Below are 17,190 nucleotides of genomic sequence, written 5' to 3' on the forward strand. Positions count from 1 at the left end.
ATTCTTACAGTTTTGAACCTTTACCTGTTGTTAACGATTTTGGTATTTGATCTACCTGCCGACAAGCATCTTTATTCAGCTGATTTTTTTTTTTTTTATTAGAATTCATTCATTCCCCCTCCAAACGATTTCATTCAGTTAAGGAAGACATCCTGCCGGAACAAATGACTTAACAGTACGGCCCTGGGACGTCTCAAATATCCGCAACATCAGAGAACCTGAGGGTTATTCATCTTTGCAAGCTAATATTTGGGGTAGCTGATTTTAACAAATCTAACCTAATTCAACCCAACCTAAATTAATCTAACCTAACTTGACTTAATCTAACCTAACTTGACTTAACCTAACCTAAGCTAACCTAACTTAACCTAACCTAGCCTGACCTACCCTAACCTAATCTAACCCAGCCAAATCTAACCTATCCTAACCTATCGTATTTTAATGTAACCTAACCTATTCTAACCTATCCTATCCTAACCTAACCAAACATAACCTTAATTAGATGACCGTCACTGTTGGGGCGATATATATCTACAAGCTCCTTTCTGGGGTTGCCACTCTTTACAAGCTAATATGTGGGTTAGATTAATTATCTTTAAACGGGTACTCTTGGGTTGCTGATATTTACAACGTCTCAGAGCTGTGTTGCTTTAAGGACCACTAAGTGATAGGAAGAGATTTAAGTGTAGCATAAGTAATTACCTTTGCGAGAGTGCAGTGAGTGAGTGGGATGCCAGGAAGGCCTCTGCTCCGACGACCACTGTTGTCACCTCAGCAAATTCTCAACCACTGCGCCTAGTCAGAGGCGACTCGCTCCTTGGTCGATGCGTAGACGCACGCATGAACACACGCACTGCTTCCAACCTCACTCCCACCCCTACGCTCCCTCGTCAACATTTCCATCATCACCCAATGTCTTCATTACTACTGCTGTCAGGAATTGTTTGGATAAAAACGTCAATTCTGACAACGCTATCGCTGTAAACGTGTTTTTTCTATCATTCCTAACGCTTATCTAACCCTGAACAGCGCTATCATTAACGGCAAGTCTTCCACCGCTGCCACCCTTTTCATTATGACCTTTCCATTACCAGCTCGGAACCATTTCATAAGGCTCAGCCGTGCACCAACTCTCGTCGATGAATTTAAGAAAACTCGATACACATGCCTTGATGAATGGTGCAGTAAAACCCACATCGAGATCTGAAGGTATCATGAACTTATTATTCGAAAAAAAAACTAAAATGGCAACGGCTGTCTATGCTGAGGACGACTTTGGTGAATCTTCTTTTCACAAATCAGCAACATTCGGATTCAGCATAAGCAAAAGTGATAACTCACCTAGCTGCTACCTCTAATTGCACACGTTTAGCCCCTGTCCTACTTACGCGGCTCGAGTGAGTTCGTTTGAGTAAAAACGACTTTGGTTACAATTCTTTATTTTTCCAATATCCAAATGTCAAAACACCTTTGCGTCATGTATTGAGAAGCTGAAGGACGAACTAAGAGATGTTAATCTCATACATTGTTGAATTGTCCTCAGATCCCTTACATGCCTAAGTGTGCCGCCCTGGGGCAAAGTTCTCAGCAACGCCCCCCACCCCCTTCCCCCATCACCACTCCCCATCTCCACCATTCCTTACTGCCTATTATAGCTATTGGTTTACAAAATAATCAAACAGATTTTGAAATTGTTTTTTAATGGTCCCTACTGCAGAAAGAATAAGTGAAAAATATTTCATATTCTGTTGATTCTAACGTAAAATTCGTATATTGCGGTAAAATATTCAGGACTCCTTTGACCTCTTTTATTATAATTATTTTGTCAGCCTTGTGGGCGGCATGTTCAGACTAGAATTGCCGCCTCCCTAAATGTGCCGCCTTAGGGCATATGCAACCCCCCTGGCCCCTAGGTGAGGGCCCTGAATGTCTTTAGGGAAGTCTATAACACTGCAAGCGAAGTCGTCTTCCAACTTTTCGAATTCATAACATTTGACGAGGACCGTGATAGTGTGACCGGGGATTCTGGCAGATGAAGACCATAAGGTGAAGGGTGTAACTACATCTTCAGGTACGCCAGTCTATGTCACTAAGGGGTATTACTAAGTATTAATTAATACTAGTGGGTAGAGAGACTGAGTTGTGCACCTTATGCAGATCACAAATATAGAATATTTCTGAGTATCAATAGGTGGATAAATAACAGAAGTATTAGTCAAACTGGTATAAGGCATGAGCCAAGGCCATTGTAGGGAGCAGATTTGAAATTGACCATCGAATTCAGTGCAACATCCTCATCAGGTAATGAGTTCCAAATGCTGACACACCTAAACGGGTAATCACACTGGGCTATTTTTCCTCCAACATTCTATTATCGGCTGAGAAGAAACCTGCACAGCGAAGCTATATCGGTAATCCCCTACCACACTCCTGGCCAAATGGCCACTTCCGAAAGGGAGTGTGTGGTTGGACATTCCGCATAAATCATCGGAAATTTAAAATTCCCGGCTCTGTGCAGGTGGCGCAAGCGTCTACAACCCCACCTCCCCCTCCCTATCCCCTCCCTTCTTACTCGGCCGCACGGATTGAGCCGTCACTTAGCATCGCGGAACCAGACGAGTCGGTCACTCAACAACCCACCTTCTTTCATGCCGGTAAGTCTGGTTCCAGCTCGTGCTCTTGTGTTCTCGTAGGGAGTTCTCCTGCAGTTTTTCCCCTTTGGTGTTGTGTCCAGACACCTTTGGGACACCCCGTCTATGATTATCATTATTCTATTTTCAGACCAAACGCTTGTGTGTGGAATCCGGCTGCACAGCCAGGATCTCGTCAGACGGCCACCACGACCTCTGCTCCCGCCATGCCCCTTGTTTCTCACAAGCTGGCTTTAACCCCCTAGCCTGCGTTGTGTGCAAAGCGCGGGTTGAGGAGATTCGTGCTGCTCCTCCCAAAACCCGTTCCAAGCTAGCCGCCCTCGGACACCTTCGGGAGGCATGGCGCAGAGCTCGGAAATTGAAATCCGCTGACGACCCCCCCTGGTGTGGGCGGATCCGGCGTTAGGAGTGGAATTGGGCCTCGTTCGCCCTCGCCATCCGTCTCCCTATGTCTCCGAGACTTCCGTTGGTGGACAACCTGGGCCTCTCGGAGTACAAGGGGACGAGTCTGATGTTGCGGAGTATGGTGTCCCCGAGCGTCCTCAGGCCTCTCGGCAGCCCCATACATCCGAACATCAAGGGTCCTTAAAACCCTTACGGCTTGCTTTGTCAAGCACCCCCACGAACTCGTCTTCCTCCCTAGTTCACTCACGTGAACCCGGCAGGAAATCTCGCTCGAAAAAGAGGTCTGCCTCACCGAGGTCCAGGACGCTCAGCTTGTCCCCACCCTCCACAGCCTCTCCCCCCAACTCACCCTCCCTTCCTCGCTCTCCTTTTCCTCGCCGTAAATCCCACAAGGGCAGGGAGCCGGAGGACGACACGAGGGGAGAGGGAACTCTGGCCGCCCAAGTGGCTGCCCTCCTTCCGTCCCTGATAGGCCCCGTCCTTGAATCGGCCCTATCACATTATCCGGCCTTTCAGACCGCGCAAATCATAACGCACCCCTCTCCAGAGCAACCTCCTATTGAACCTACGGCTCTAGCCCCCCCTCCCACTCTCCCTCCTGGTCCTTCCCTCCGCCCCTCCGTGCCGGCGACAGGTATAGGACTAGAAGGCCCCTCTCAGGAGGAACCCCCCAATCAGACGTCCGTCGGGTTGGACGGGGTGGAGGACCACTACAGTTCTTTTCCTTATCCTCCTACCATGACGGACTCTTTTGAGTTCCGCCCCTTCTCATGGTGTGACCTTCCCCGGTCCTGGGAGTACTCGTTTGGAGAAGATCACAAGCTAGTGGCCTGGTCTCCCGACTACTCGCTACCGGAGGGCTGGAGGAGGAGAGATGACGTTATCCTAAAGTGGGCCAACGACGCGGAGGGGGCTAAGGTTCTATATAAGATTCGACCCCTCTCCGCCCCGGCCTCCACGCCCTCCAGGATTTCCACCTCTAACACTCTGGACGCATTAGGTGCTCTCCTGGAGAACACTCGTTTAAACCCTGATGGGCATATGTTTGTCGACAGGTCGGGGGACTCACCGGCGGTAGCACTCTCCCCAAACGCCTGGTTCCCGCAGGAGAAAGGGGAGAAGGCCTTAGACATCCCTGCTCTCTTCGAGCGGGCCCAAGACCAACCCAAGACGGTTCCTCCTCGACGGCATATCCCTTCATCATTCCCCGTCGTCCTGCCACCACCCTTCGCGCCGGAGGGTCTGCGCGATTGCTTATGGCACTCTGGCAGGGACCCCGCCCTCCCCCATCAACTTAGTGAACCGGAGACTAAGTTGCTGACGACGGAGGCCTCGACCAGACAAGACCTTGCCTCTACCATCTCGACCGTCACGGCAATCGCGATGATGAGGAACTGGCTGACGACGCTCGCCACGAGCTTTGAGGACTTCCCGCGGGAAGAATTGAGGTGAGTGGGATATTTCAATGTATACAGAGGGTCCAGACCTGTCCTGGCGAGAGACGCTCAGGTAGCGTCTTCACCCAGGACGGAGCCTCTTGACTAGCACCCAAGGACGAGGTCGTTCGGAAACGACCTCGGCCTCGCATATGTTATACGTTCTACAATTGAGCGATGTGACTTTATTACACCCTCCGGGGATCGGGATCCTTCTCGCCCTACTAATTTGATTCGCGTGTTTTATGTATGCAGAGACACCCTGGCGGCACTCTCTACCGTGGCAGAGGGTACAGCCAACATGGCGTCATCAGCCCTACCCCCAGCAGCGAGGGCCTTCACCGCGGCTCGTTTGGCAGCTCGTCAGTCTGCAGCGCGGTCGGCCCCGGAGATAGCTCGCCGGGGCGTGGTGAGAGCAGCTCCCCTTTCCCGTGGTCTGTTCGACCAGGAAGCGACAGACCGCGTCTTCGCTACGGTCCCGACCGTCATCCAGATCCAACAACCATCCCAACCGAGACCTCGGCCCTTACCTGCTTACAGGTCCCACTCTCTATTCAGGCGCCCGCCCCCATACGCGCGCCAACAACAACAACAACAACAACAGCGGGCATACCGTCCACCACCCACAGGGAGGATAACCCAGCGCCCGCATCAGCAACAGCCCCAGACATTTCGGCGCCAACAATCGCAACACCACACCTCCTCCCAACCCCAGAGGACCACCAACCAACGAAAACATCAGCAGCAACAACAGCAAAAGTTCAAGAACTTCTGAAGGCCCCCAAGTGGGGTGTCTCCTGGGCTGGCACCACGCGTGGCCTGCGCACGGATGGGCCTCCAGGGTCATCCGCCAGGGACTCACCTGGCCTTGGGTCTCTCTCCCGGTGGGTCTCCTTACCTTTATCCTCTGAGGGAACTGTGGTGATACTCTTACATAGTATGGATAGTAACTTGCCCCAGCCCTTCAGGCTTGGGGGGGGGGGATATACACATTACTACCGATAAGCTGATTCCTTATTCTTTCCTCCCACAGCCACTACGCCACCCTCCCGCGTCATCCAAGGTGTCCTCTTCAGTGCTGCCCCACGTGAGAGACATGAAGGAAAAAGGAATAGTGGAACCAGCGACAGGTCGGGTCTTTCTGTCCCGTCTTTTTACCGTACCAAAGAAAGACCCAGGGAAAACGAGACTGGTTATGGACCTGAGCGCACTGAACAAATTTTTGAAACCCCTGCGATTCAAGATGGTGTCGGTGGCTCAGGTTCGGTCAGTGCTCCGGGAGGGAGACTGGTTAGCGTCCCTGGACCTTCAGGACGCATATTGGCATGTCCCCATCCACCCCCGATTTCGCCGGTTCCTGGCGTTCCAGGTCGGGAGGGAGACGTATCAATTTACCAGACTCCCTTTCGGACTCTCGCTTGCCCCGAGGGTCTTCACAAAGCTAGCGAGAGTGGTAGGCGCACGCTTGGCGGAGGCAGGCGTCTCCACACTCATGTACCTGGACGACTGGTTGATACATTCGCCCACCGAGGAGGGTGCATCAACCAATGTCTCGGTGGCTTTAAGAATCTTGACGGAGATGGGCTTCAAGGTAAACTGGGACAAATCTACCCTCACCCCTACACAAAAACTTCATTGGCTCGGGATCGAGTGGGACACGATCAACGCCTCCCTGTCACTGGCTCCAGACAACGCTCTTCGGACACTCCGCTGTGTCAGGAGGGCATTCTTCTCCCAAACGTTCTCCCGCCGTCAGTGGGAGGGCCTGTTAGGTTGCCTCAACTTCGCGGCCCCGGCCCTTCCACTGGGCCGCTTGAAACACCGACGGCTAACGCGAGAGGTCAACAGGAGCATCCCACTCTTCCCGCGCGACCTTCCCAGGCCGGTACCCTCAACACTCCACAGCTTGTTACGTCCCTGGCTTCGGCCAGGGGTCCTACGCCAGTCAGTCCCATGGTCCCCGCCCCCACCTCGGATAACAGTAGCGACGGACGCCTCGGACATAGGGTGGGGCTTCCAGTCGAGCTGGGGACATCAAGCGTGCGGGGGATGGTCGGAAGAGAGAAGGTCGCTACATATCATACTTCGGGAGCTGATAGTGGTAAAAGAATGGCTCGAACGGCACCCCGAAATCTCCTACACGAGCGTCCGCTTCGATATGGACAATGTGACGGCAGTACAGTGCGTGCAGAGGCAAGGTACGGCCCGATCAGGTCCACTCCTAGCCCTGTCGGAGGACATCTTCGCCGAGGCATCACGCAGGGCCATTTCTCTCTCGGCGAAGTATGTTCCGGGCCGGGAGAACGAATGGGCGGACGCTCTATCCAGGTTCCGGGAGACATCGGTGGAGTGGCAACTACGTCCACAAGTGTTCGAGTCGCTCTCCCTCCGCTACGGCACCCCGGAGGTGGACCTATTTGCCTCCCCGAGCACGACCCAGCTCCCCCTCTTCCTCTCCTACAACCACAGAACACGCGCAGGAGGCCCGGACGCTTTCACGGAGGACTGGAACCGCTGGAAGTATGTTTACATATTTCCTCCTCCAGCGACAACGGTCCTCCTGAAGGTGGTGCAGACCCTCAGGTCCTTCAAGGGTCGGGTCCTCCTGATAGCTCCCTACTGGCCAGCTCAGCCGTGGTTCGGGGAGCTAATGAAGTGGTGCCCTTCTCCCCTTCTACTAGGGTCAGCCTGCCTGGCCAGCAGCCTTACCGCACCTCTCCAAGCGTCACTTCGACTTCACGCTTGGAGTTTCTACGGGGAGCTCTCGGCCAACTCTTCTCTACAGAGGCAGTAGACAAGATGCTGAGAGCTCACCGTCCATCCTCAGTGCGGCAATATGAATCCTGCTGGCGGAGATTCCAGGACTTCCTTCGGAGACACGCGATAGTGACCATCTCCGCTAGCACAGTTCTGGACTTCCTGTCTTGGCTAGCTGACACCACCAACAGGGCACCGGCGACAATCTCGGCTCACTACGCAGCCCTCGCTGATCCACTCTACTTCGGCATGAACATCACAGTGCCGCAAAGGGCGCGAAACCTTCTAATGAAGGGGATCCGCGCCTCGAGAGAGCCGAGACGTCAGCCGGTCCTAGCCTGGTCCTTGCATCGTGTTCTGCAGTACCTGACGTTCGAAGGGACCATCATGGAGGAGGAACACTTCCTTCAACGTGCCGTCTTCCTGCTCGCCCTGGCTACGGGTTACAGGGCGTCACAGCTGGCGGCGATCACCCGCCACCAGTCCTTCTCCAAACTGGAGGAGGACTGCTCTGCCCTAACTCTCGCTCCATCACCTACATTCCTAGCCAAGAATGAGCAGGCGGACGACATGATTGGCCCTATCAGAATACCATCCTTCCTGGAGGAAGGAAACCCACACCCGCTGTGCCCGGTCCGTGCGTTTCAAGACTACGTGGAACGCACGGAAGGGGTGTCCGAGGATCATCTCTTCTACAATTCGAAATCTCGGAACCCCCTAACCCCGAGGTCCCTGGCGCGTTTACTTTGCCGCGTTATAGAGAAGGCCGACCCGGGCCATGCCCCCCACGCCCACAACATCAGAGGCCTCGCGGCATCGCTGGCGTTTCTCCGCACCCACTCTGTGGAACGGGTGCAGGACCTTGGGGGCTGGGCATCAGCAACTTCCTTCAGGACACGGTATCTCTACCACTCGATCACCCCTGTCCCATGTGTCGCCATGGGAACGGCTCCACCCCTCTCTTCGCAAGAGAAGGGGGGCAAAGGGCGACCGAGGGGTAGGGGAAGGCCCAGGAACCGCTGAGCAAGATACAATATTCTACATAGAATTTATGCACTATGTAAATTGTACAATATTATTTTTATAAAAAATAAACAAATAAATGAATATATATATATATTGATATTGATATCGATATAAGTACTTGATGCTTTTTGTCTCCCCTCTACTGAATGATAAGATGAATAGTCTCCCATACGAGACACACGTAATAACGGCTTGAGCCCTGTCCTCGACTACAATTTGGGCTTCACCTTCTCCTCCCACCTATCCTCGTCTCATGCATAGCTTCGCTGTGCAGGTTTCTTCTCAGCCGATAATACTTCTTTGTCGCGGCTAGTGCCGCTTAAATCGTTTTTATCGGCTTAAGAAACCTGCACAGATTTAGGGTCCCTCCCTCCTCCCACAGGCGAAGCCTTCATTTCTCATTGAAGTGACGGCTCAATCCGTGCGGCCGAGTAAGAAGGGAGGGGATAGGGAGGGGGAGGTGGGGTTGTAGACGCTTGCGCCACCTGCACAGAGCCGGGAATTTTAAATTTCCGATGATTTATGCGGAATGTCCAACCACACACTCCCTTTCGGAAGTGGCCATTTGGCCAGGAGTGTGGTAGGGGATTACCGATATAGCTTCGCTGTGCAGGTTTCTTAAGCCGATAAAAACGATTTAAGCGGCACTAGCCGCGACAAAGAAGTATTTACAGTTGAATAACTAGAATATGACTTCGCTTACAGAAATCTAGACTTTTCCAAGAACATTTGAACATTACCTCTAACATTCGTATCTAGGTTTGCAGTCTCCAAGGTCATCATTCAGCTTTGCTATGTATAAGACAATTTGATATTTGGAGATTTGAAAAATACAATATTGTAACCGAAGTCGTTTTTACTCAAACGAACTCTCAACTGTTGGCGCTGGTGAAGAAGCCCCTGGAAGCTGCCCAGTGTGATAAACTTTTAGGGAGAGGAAGCGTTTTCTAGTTTCTAAATAGATGTAATGACAGAATATTGTATAATAAAATAGTGTCCAAAGATAGAAAAAATATATATATAAACCCAAATAATTTTATTAAACGAAGTATAAAGAATATGCTAAACATAAATTGTGTTTAACTGTGAAGTAATGAAAATGCTTTTCTATAATCGATACGAGTGTATGTCTCAATTTTCATTACTTCACAGTTACACACTATTTATGTTTAGCATATTCTTTATACTTCGTTCAATAAGGTTATTTGGGTTTATATATATATTTTTTTCTATATTTGAGACGTCCCAGGGCCGTACTGTTAAGTCATTTGTTCCGGCAGGATGTCTTCCTTAACTGAATAAAATCGTCCGGAGGGAGAATGAATGAATTCTAATGAAAAAAATCAGCTGAATAAAGATGCTTGTCGGCAGGTAGATCAAATACCAAAATCGTTAACAACAGATAAAGGTTCAAAACTGTAAGAATCTCACCTTTTTAATTGAATGTTAAAATTCAGAACAACCAGCAGTCAATGTCTTTAAAGAGTTCTGCCGTAGCGAGGGATTAAACTGGGACCGGTTTCATCCCACCACCACGAAATCTTATCATGGTCCAGTCCTTGGAATTGTCTGACGTAAGGCAGAACAAAATCCTTGAGAGAGGTTCATCCTGTTGAAGGGGTTTCTCACTTCCCGCTGGGTTGGCCTCGGTCCTTCGATCACGGCCTTTCGATCTCGTCTTCAGTTGAATGGGATCGCCTGGTGCTAGACAAAACATCTAAGACGCTCTGGCCTGTCACCACAGCCAGCGGGTTAATTGGCACAGATAAAACTCACCGATCCACTCCCCCAAAGCCCTGTCAGTTGAGGCACACCGCTTTTATTATGGTTCGATTTGAACGGGGATCCGGCAAAAAGATTACAATGACGGACCCCGTGACACGGGCCATCCCTGTAAGGGTATAAATCGCATATACACGGTCGCGGGACTCGAGCGGATTTAGAGGACTCGAGCGGATCTTTGAGACTCGAGCAGAGCTAGAGGACTCGAGCGGATCTTTGGGACTCGAGCGGATCTAGAGGACTTGAGCGGATCTTTGGGACTCGAGCGGATCTTGAGGGCTCGAGCGGATCTTTGGGACTCGAGCGGATCTTGAGGACTCGAGCGGATCTACGGGACTCCACCAAAATATAGACTAAAACCACGTGGGCGTAAGTCTAAATAAAAACATTCTTCTAAAAAAAACAAAAATGACGAAAATAAAAGAGGTGAATAATTTACAGTTGTTTATTTTATAGCCTTTGTTTGAAGGTGGGGCGTAGCCCCCCGCGAGCGAAGCGAGGTGCGCCGCAGGCCAGGACCCCCGGCGCAGCCGGGTTGGTGAAGCCAGGGGCTTGTATATATGTACATATATATATATATATATATATATATATATATATATATATATATATACATATATACATATATATATATATAGATAGATATATATAATCTATTATATATTATTTATCACCATTAACTATATATCTGTAATTCATTGTTATTAATCATATATCTATTATTTGTTGAAATACATATTTTGACAAAAATAGGTAAAAGTTGTGATTCTATCCTAGTGATCGACACTGCCGAGACAACCAATTCTATCGATAGATATTCAAAGCTTCAAGAAAATTCTCATCCTGCGTTCGTGACACCCCTCGGACCAGAGGCCCTCAACATTCATTTATAATTAAAAAAATATGTCTCAAAAAGAAATCTCATCACCAGAAGACTTTATTCAGCTGAGAAAGAGCACCCGGCCAACCAACCGGTTTCCAATCCATTTCGCGTTCCATGTCTGTCGGCTGACCTCCATTCCAATTAGCTATGTCTTTCCTTCTTCCCCTGCCGGCTGGCATCGTTCTTTTACGCGTTCTCGGCCAGCCGGCCTCCTTTAGTTTCCATTCAGTAAGTCTTTCCAGCTTTCCAGGACCATTTTTGTTTGTAGTGCATCTAAATTACTTAGATCAAGGATCTAGGAGTCTTATATCAAGATTTGGTGATAAGAATGCTGAACAACAATTGAAAAATTATATCAATCATATCAATGTTCAGGCAAATGTCGACAAGTTGACACAGTCGTCTGAAAATAGAATTGAAAGCCCAGAAAATGTAGATACTATGTATAAAATGCTGAAAAAATAAACTATTTTCAGTCAACTAAGCATTGCATTTCTGCCTCTGAGGTACAAAATAGTATTTGAGATCAAATTGAACGACCTTTTGCATTCGAAAGATAAACAGTTATCATCATGAGTCTACGTTTGATATAAAGTCTTTCCGTTTGCTCCGAATCAAATGGACAACGCAGAAATATTAGAAAGGACAAAATGCAACAACGAGTCACTAAACCTGCACGAAATATGTCGACAATCGTACGAACATCACAAAAAAATGTGTGATTTTGCTCTCTTTTAATTTTTTATTATCCCTTAACAGCATCTGATAAAGGATATCTCCCCTGATGTGCATTTTATCTTCACGTTAAATACAAAGCAGACGATATAGATATGACACGAGTTTTATAGGGAGGTCGACAAAAGCAACATTATTAATCATTGTCATATCAATCCAATATTTTTAGAAAATTTCAACTCATATAAACACCTCAAAAATGTGTTTTATTGCCCTTCTTTCTATATATTTCTTCGTTCACTTTCTTATCTGTTAATTTAGTCATGTATCTGTTTATCTACTTACCTAGTATTGTCTATTTTTTCATTCATTTATTCATCTATCTTCATATCACATTATATTATACTATATATCATATTTTCGTTTATCTGTTTATATATTTATTTATGTTATTGTTTTTGTATCTGGCCTTGCTGCCTTGCTGGGGACCAAAAGATCTCTTGTATGCGCGCGTGTACGTCTGCGTGCGTGCGTGGATGTGTGTGTATTTTATTTACCTAGTTGTATTATACGGGAAGGGAGCTATGCTCGTGGTAACCCGTCTTTGTATCTTTCAGCATCAAGTTTATTCTTAAAATCGTGAATAGTATTTGCACACACTGTTTTTTCATCTAAGTTATTCCATGTGTGGGAAGCTGTCATTTTTTAGTAATTTTTTTCTGTCAAGGATTTTCATTCCTTTCATGATTCTATATTATTTCTTTGTCGCGGCTCGTGCCGCTTAAATTCTTCTTATCGGCTTAAGAAACCTGCACAGCGAAGCTATAGCGATAATCCCATACCACACTCCTGGTCATATGGCCATTTCCCGAAGGTTGAGTGTGGTTTGAATTTTCCGCCAAAATCATCGGAAATTTAAAATTCCCGGCTCTGTGCAGGCATGCGCATTGTCGACCCCACCTCCCCCTCCCTATTCCCTCCCTTCTTACCCGGCTAGCTCGAGCCGGACGTCGCGTCACTTCAATGAGAAATGAAGGCTTCGCCTGTGGGAGGAGGGAGGGACCCTAAATCTGTGCAGGTTTCTTAAGCCGATAAGAAGAATTTAAGCGGCACGAGCCGCGACAAAGAAATATTATCGGCTGAAAGAAACCTGCACAGCGAAGCTATGCATGAGACGAGGACAGGTGGGAGGAGAGGTGAAGCCTGAATCAAACCGTTATTACGTGTGTCTTTCCTATGGGAGACTTATTCATTTTATCACTCAGTAGAGGGGAGACAGAAACGTCAAGTACCCACGCCGAAGAATGTGACATGCACAACATTGCACTGTTCACACAATGCGTAAATTATACGAAATTTGTATCCTGTTCAACGGTTCCTGGCCCCTCCCCACTCCTCGGTCGCCCTTTGCCCCCTCCACTTTTTTGAGATGAGAGGGGTGGAGCCGTTTCCATGGCGACACATGGGACAGGGGCGACTGAGTGGTAGAGACACCGTGTCCCCAAGGGAGTCGTCGATGTCCAGTCCCTAGGTCCCGCACCCGCTCCACAGAGTGGGTGCGGAGAAACTCCAGCGACCGGCGTAGGGCCCCCGACCGAAGCCAGGGACGCAACAACCTGTGGAGTGCTGAGGGTATCGGCCCGGGCAGGTCACGCGGGAGAGAAGCAGTATGCTCCTGTCGACCTCCCGTACCAGCCGTCGGCGCCCCAAGCGGCTCAGTGGAAGGGCCGGGGTCGCGAAGTTGAGGCCCCCCCCCCGCCACCGAAGGAGGGAGGACGTGTGAGAGAAGCACGCTCTTTTGGCGCAGGGGAGCACCCGAAGGACGCTGACTGTGTCCCACTCAATCCCGAGCCAATAAAGTCTGTGTGGGAGCAAGGGCAGACCCGTCCCAGTCCACCCCGAACTCCACGTCCGCCAACACACTCAGAGCCATTGAGATGTCGGCCGATGCACCCTCCCCGGTGGGCAAATGCATCCACTAGCCGTCTAGGAACATGAGTGTGGAGACGCTTGCTTCCGTCCAACGTACGCCTACCACTCTCACTAGTTTCGTGAAGATCCTCGGGGTAAGCGAGAAACCGAAAGGGAGTATGCGAGGCCAAGTTCGTTTCCGAGCGACCTCGTCCGTGGGCGTTAGTCAAGAGGCTTCGTCCTGAGTGAAGACGTTCCCTGAGCGTCTCCCACGAAGACGGGCCTGGACCCTCGGTATGTATCCAACTCACCCCAAGTCTTCCCGCGGGAAGTTCTCGAAGCCCGTGGCGAGCGTCTTCATCCAATAGTGTGCTATGGCAATTTGTGACGTCTCGTCACCCACAAGCGGACTTCTATATGTTTAATACCTAGTGACATCATGTGATTGTACTGTGACGTCACCGGATTGATCATGGCGCCATAGGATCGTCTCGTGACGTCACAGGGACACAAATTGACGTCATAGGACTACATGGTGACGTCAATTTATCACAATGACGTCATCATACCGTGACATCACTGAGTCACAGTGAGCGTTGAAATAAATTTTGACATGGTAAAATTCTGGACCATCATGACTGTAGATTAAATTAAGTTGAATAGGAAAAGTCATGTTCATTTCGACCTAAGTCACAGTGAGCGTCGAAATTAATTTTAACATGGTAAAATTCTCGACCATCATGACTGTAGATTAAATTAAGTTGAATAGGAAAAGTCATGTTCATGTTGACCTGAGTCACAGTGGGCGTTGAATTAGTTTAACATGGTAAAATTCTTGACCATCATGACTACAGATTAGCTTAAGTTGAATAGGAAAAGTCATGGTCATTTCGACCTAAGTCACAGTGAGCGTCGAAATTAATTTTAACATGGTAAAATTCTCGACCATCATGACTGTAGATTAAATTAAGTTGAATAGAAAAAGTCATGTTCATGTCGACCTGAGTCACAGTGGGCGTTGAATTAGTTTAACATGGTAAAATTCTTGACCATCATGACTACAGATTAGCTTAAGTTGAATAGGAAAAGTCATGGTCATTTCGACCTAAGTCACAGTGAGCGTCGAAATTAATTTTAACATGGTAAAATTCTCGACCATCATGACTGTAGATTAAATTAAGTTGAATAGGAAAAGTCATGTTCATGTCGACCTGAGTCACAGTGGGCGTTGAATTAGTTTAACATGGTAAAATTCTTGACCATCATGACTACAGATTAGCTTAAGTTGAATAGGAAAAGTCATGGTCATTTCGACCTAAGTCACAGTGAGCGTCGAAATTAATTTTAACATGGTAAAATTCTCGACCATCATGACTGTAGATTAGCTCAAGTTGAATAGGAAAAGTCATGTCCATTTCCACCTGAGTCACGGTGAGCGTCGAAATTAATTTCAACATGGTAAAATTCTCGACCATCATGACTGTAGATTAGCTCAAGTTGAATAGGAAAAGTCATGGTCATTTCGACCTGAGTCACAGTGAGCGTTGAAATTAATTTCAACATGGTAAAGTTCTTGACCATCATGACTATAGATTAGCTTAAGTTGAATAGGAGAAGTCATGTCCATTTCGACCTGTTTTTTTTTTTTTTTTTTTACTTATATCGATATCAATATCAATATATATATTCATTTATTTATTTATTTTTTATAAAAATAATATTGTACAATTCACATAGTGCATAAATTCTATGTAGAATATTGTATCTTGCTCAGCGGTTCCTGGGCCTTCCCCTACCCCTCGGTCGCCCTTTGCCCCCCCTTCTTTTGCGAAGAGGGGTGGAGCCGTTCCCATGGCGACACATGGGACAGGGGTGATCGAGTGGTAGAGATACCGTGTCCTGAAGGAAGTTGCTGATGCCCAGCCCCCGAGGTCCTGCACCCGTTCCACAGAGTGGGTGCGGAGAAACGCCAGCGATGCCGCGAGGCCTCTGATGTTGTGGGCGTGGGGGGCATGGCCCGGGTCGGCCTTCCGGTGCCCTGTTGGTGGTGTCAGCTAGCCAAGACAGGAAGTCCAGAACTGTGCTAGCGGAGATGGTCACTATCGCGTGTCTCCGAAGGAAGTCCTGGAATCTCCGGTTGGGAGGGTTGTTGGATCTGGATGACGGTCGGGACCGTAGCGAAGACGCGGTCTGTCGCTTCCTGGTCGAACAGACCACGGGAAAGGGGAGCTGCTCTCACCACGCCCCGGCGAGCTATCTCCGGGGCCGACCGCGCTGCAGACTGACGAGCTGCCAGACGAGCCGCGGTGAAGGCCCTCGCTGCTGGGGGTAGGGCTGATGACGCCATGTTGGCTGTACCCTCTGCCACGGTAGAGAGTGCCGCCAGGGTGTCTCTGCATACAGAAAACACGCGAATCAAATTAGTAGGGCGAGAAGGATCCCGATCCCCGGAGGGTGTAATAAAGTCACATCGCTCAATTGTAGAACGTATAACATATGCGAAGCCGAGGTCGTTTCCGAACGACCTCGTCCTCGGGCGCTAGTCAAGAGGCTCCGTCCTGGGTGAAGACGCTACCCGAGCGTCTCTCGCCAGGACAGGTCTGGACCCTCTATAGATTGAAATATCCCACTCACCTCAATTCTTCCCGCGGGAAGTCCTCAAAGCTCGTGGCGAGCGTCGTCAGCCAGTTCCTCATCATCGCCATTGCCGTGACGGTCGAGATGGTAGAGGCAAGGTCTTGTCTGGTCGAGGCCTCCGTCGTCAGCAACTTAGCCTCCGGTTCACTAAGTTGCTGGGGGAGGGCGGGGTCCCTGCCCGAGTGCCACAAGCAATCGCGCAGGCCCTCCGGCGCGAAGGGTGGTGGCAGGACGACGGGGAATGATGAAGGGATATGCCGTCGAGGAGGAACCGTCTTGGGTTGGTCTTGGGCCCGCTCGAGAGCAGGGATGTCTAAGGCTTTCTCCCCTTTCTCCTGCGGGAACCAGGCGTTTGGGGAGAGTGCTACCGCCGGTGAGTCCCCGACCTGTCGACAAACATATGCCCATCAGGGTTTAAACGAGGGTTCTCCAGGAGAGCACCTAATGCGTCCAGAGTGTTAGAGGTGGAAATCCTGGAGGGCGTGGAGGCCGGGGCGGAGAGGGGTCGAATCTTATATAGAACCTTAGCCCCCTCCGCGTCGTTGGCCCACTTTAGGATAACGTCATCTCTCCTCCTCCAGCCCTCCAGTAGCGAGTAGTCGGGAGACCAGGCCACTAGCTTGTGATCTTCTCCAAACGAGTACTCCCAGGACCGGGGAAGGTCACACCATGAGAAGGGGTGAACTCAAGAGTCCGTCATGGTAGGAGGATAAGGTAAAGAAGAACTGTAGTGGTCCTCCACCCCGTCCAACCCGACGGACGTCTGATTGGGGGGTTCCTCCTGAGAGGGGCCTTCTAGTCCTATACCTGTCGCCGGCACGGAGGGGCGGAGGGAAGGACCAGGAGGGAGAGTGGGAGGGGGGGCTAGAGCCGTAGGTTCAATAGGAGGTTGCTCTGGAGAGGGGTGCGTTATGATTTGCGCGGTCTGAAAGGCCGGATAATGTGATAGGGCCGATTCAAGGACGGGGCCTATCAGGGACGGAAGGAGGGCAGCCACTTGGGCAGCCAGAGTTCCCTCTCCCCTCGT

General features: G+C 49.6%; 3 protein-coding genes across 3 annotated transcripts; 2 read left to right on the forward strand and 1 right to left on the reverse strand.

The window, feature by feature from the left end:
- The first annotated feature begins 3,032 nt into the window (after positions 1–3,032).
- Positions 3,033–5,657, forward strand: LOC143034069 (uncharacterized). Its single transcript, XM_076199971.1, has 3 exons — positions 3,033–4,504; positions 4,748–5,376; positions 5,526–5,657. Exons 1-2 carry the CDS (start codon positions 3,795–3,797, stop codon positions 5,265–5,267), a joined length of 1,230 nt encoding a protein of 409 aa, XP_076056086.1. The 5' UTR covers positions 3,033–3,794; the 3' UTR covers positions 5,268–5,376; positions 5,526–5,657.
- Positions 5,658–5,735: 78 nt separating this feature from the next.
- On the forward strand, positions 5,736–11,768 carry LOC143033703 (uncharacterized). Its single transcript, XM_076199186.1, has 3 exons — positions 5,736–6,673; positions 11,255–11,372; positions 11,700–11,768. Exons 1-3 carry the CDS (start codon positions 5,736–5,738, stop codon positions 11,766–11,768), a joined length of 1,125 nt encoding a protein of 374 aa, XP_076055301.1.
- A 3,562-nt stretch (positions 11,769–15,330) lies between these two features.
- Positions 15,331–16,281, reverse strand: LOC143033791 (uncharacterized). The gene is made up of 2 exons (XM_076199285.1): positions 16,161–16,281; positions 15,331–15,919 (listed from the first exon to the last, which is right to left on the reverse strand). Exons 1-2 carry the CDS (start codon positions 16,229–16,231, stop codon positions 15,610–15,612), a joined length of 381 nt encoding a protein of 126 aa, XP_076055400.1. The 5' UTR covers positions 16,232–16,281; the 3' UTR covers positions 15,331–15,609.
- Positions 16,282–17,190: the final 909 nt, after the last annotated feature.

The sequence above is a fragment of the Oratosquilla oratoria genome, chromosome 16, assembly GCF_046742065.1.
Source record: "Oratosquilla oratoria isolate Oo_2021 chromosome 16, ASM4674206v1, whole genome shotgun sequence".
Lineage (NCBI taxonomy): Eukaryota > Metazoa > Arthropoda > Malacostraca > Stomatopoda > Squillidae > Oratosquilla > Oratosquilla oratoria.

Excerpts from the sequence above, each read along its gene's own strand:
- LOC143034069 (XM_076199971.1), top strand. The coding sequence starts at position 3,795 with ATGACGGACTCTTTTGAGTTCCGCCCCTTCTCATGGTGTGACCTTCCC. Across the intron at positions 4,505-4,747 it reads TTCCCGCGGGAAGAATTGAG|AGACACCCTGGCGGCACTCT; the intron begins GTGAGTGGGATA and ends TTATGTATGCAG.
- LOC143033703 (XM_076199186.1), top strand. The coding sequence starts at position 5,736 with ATGGTGTCGGTGGCTCAGGTTCGGTCAGTGCTCCGGGAGGGAGACTGG. Across the intron at positions 6,674-11,254 it reads GACAATGTGACGGCAGTACA|ATTTGGTGATAAGAATGCTG; the intron begins GTGCGTGCAGAG and ends TCTTATATCAAG. Across the intron at positions 11,373-11,699 it reads GAATTGAAAGCCCAGAAAAT|CATCTGATAAAGGATATCTC; the intron begins GTAGATACTATG and ends ATCCCTTAACAG.
- LOC143033791 (XM_076199285.1), bottom strand. The coding sequence starts at position 16,231 with ATGGCGATGATGAGGAACTGGCTGACGACGCTCGCCACGAGCTTTGAG. Across the intron at positions 15,920-16,160 it reads TTCCCGCGGGAAGAATTGAG|AGACACCCTGGCGGCACTCT; the intron begins GTGAGTGGGATA and ends TTCTGTATGCAG.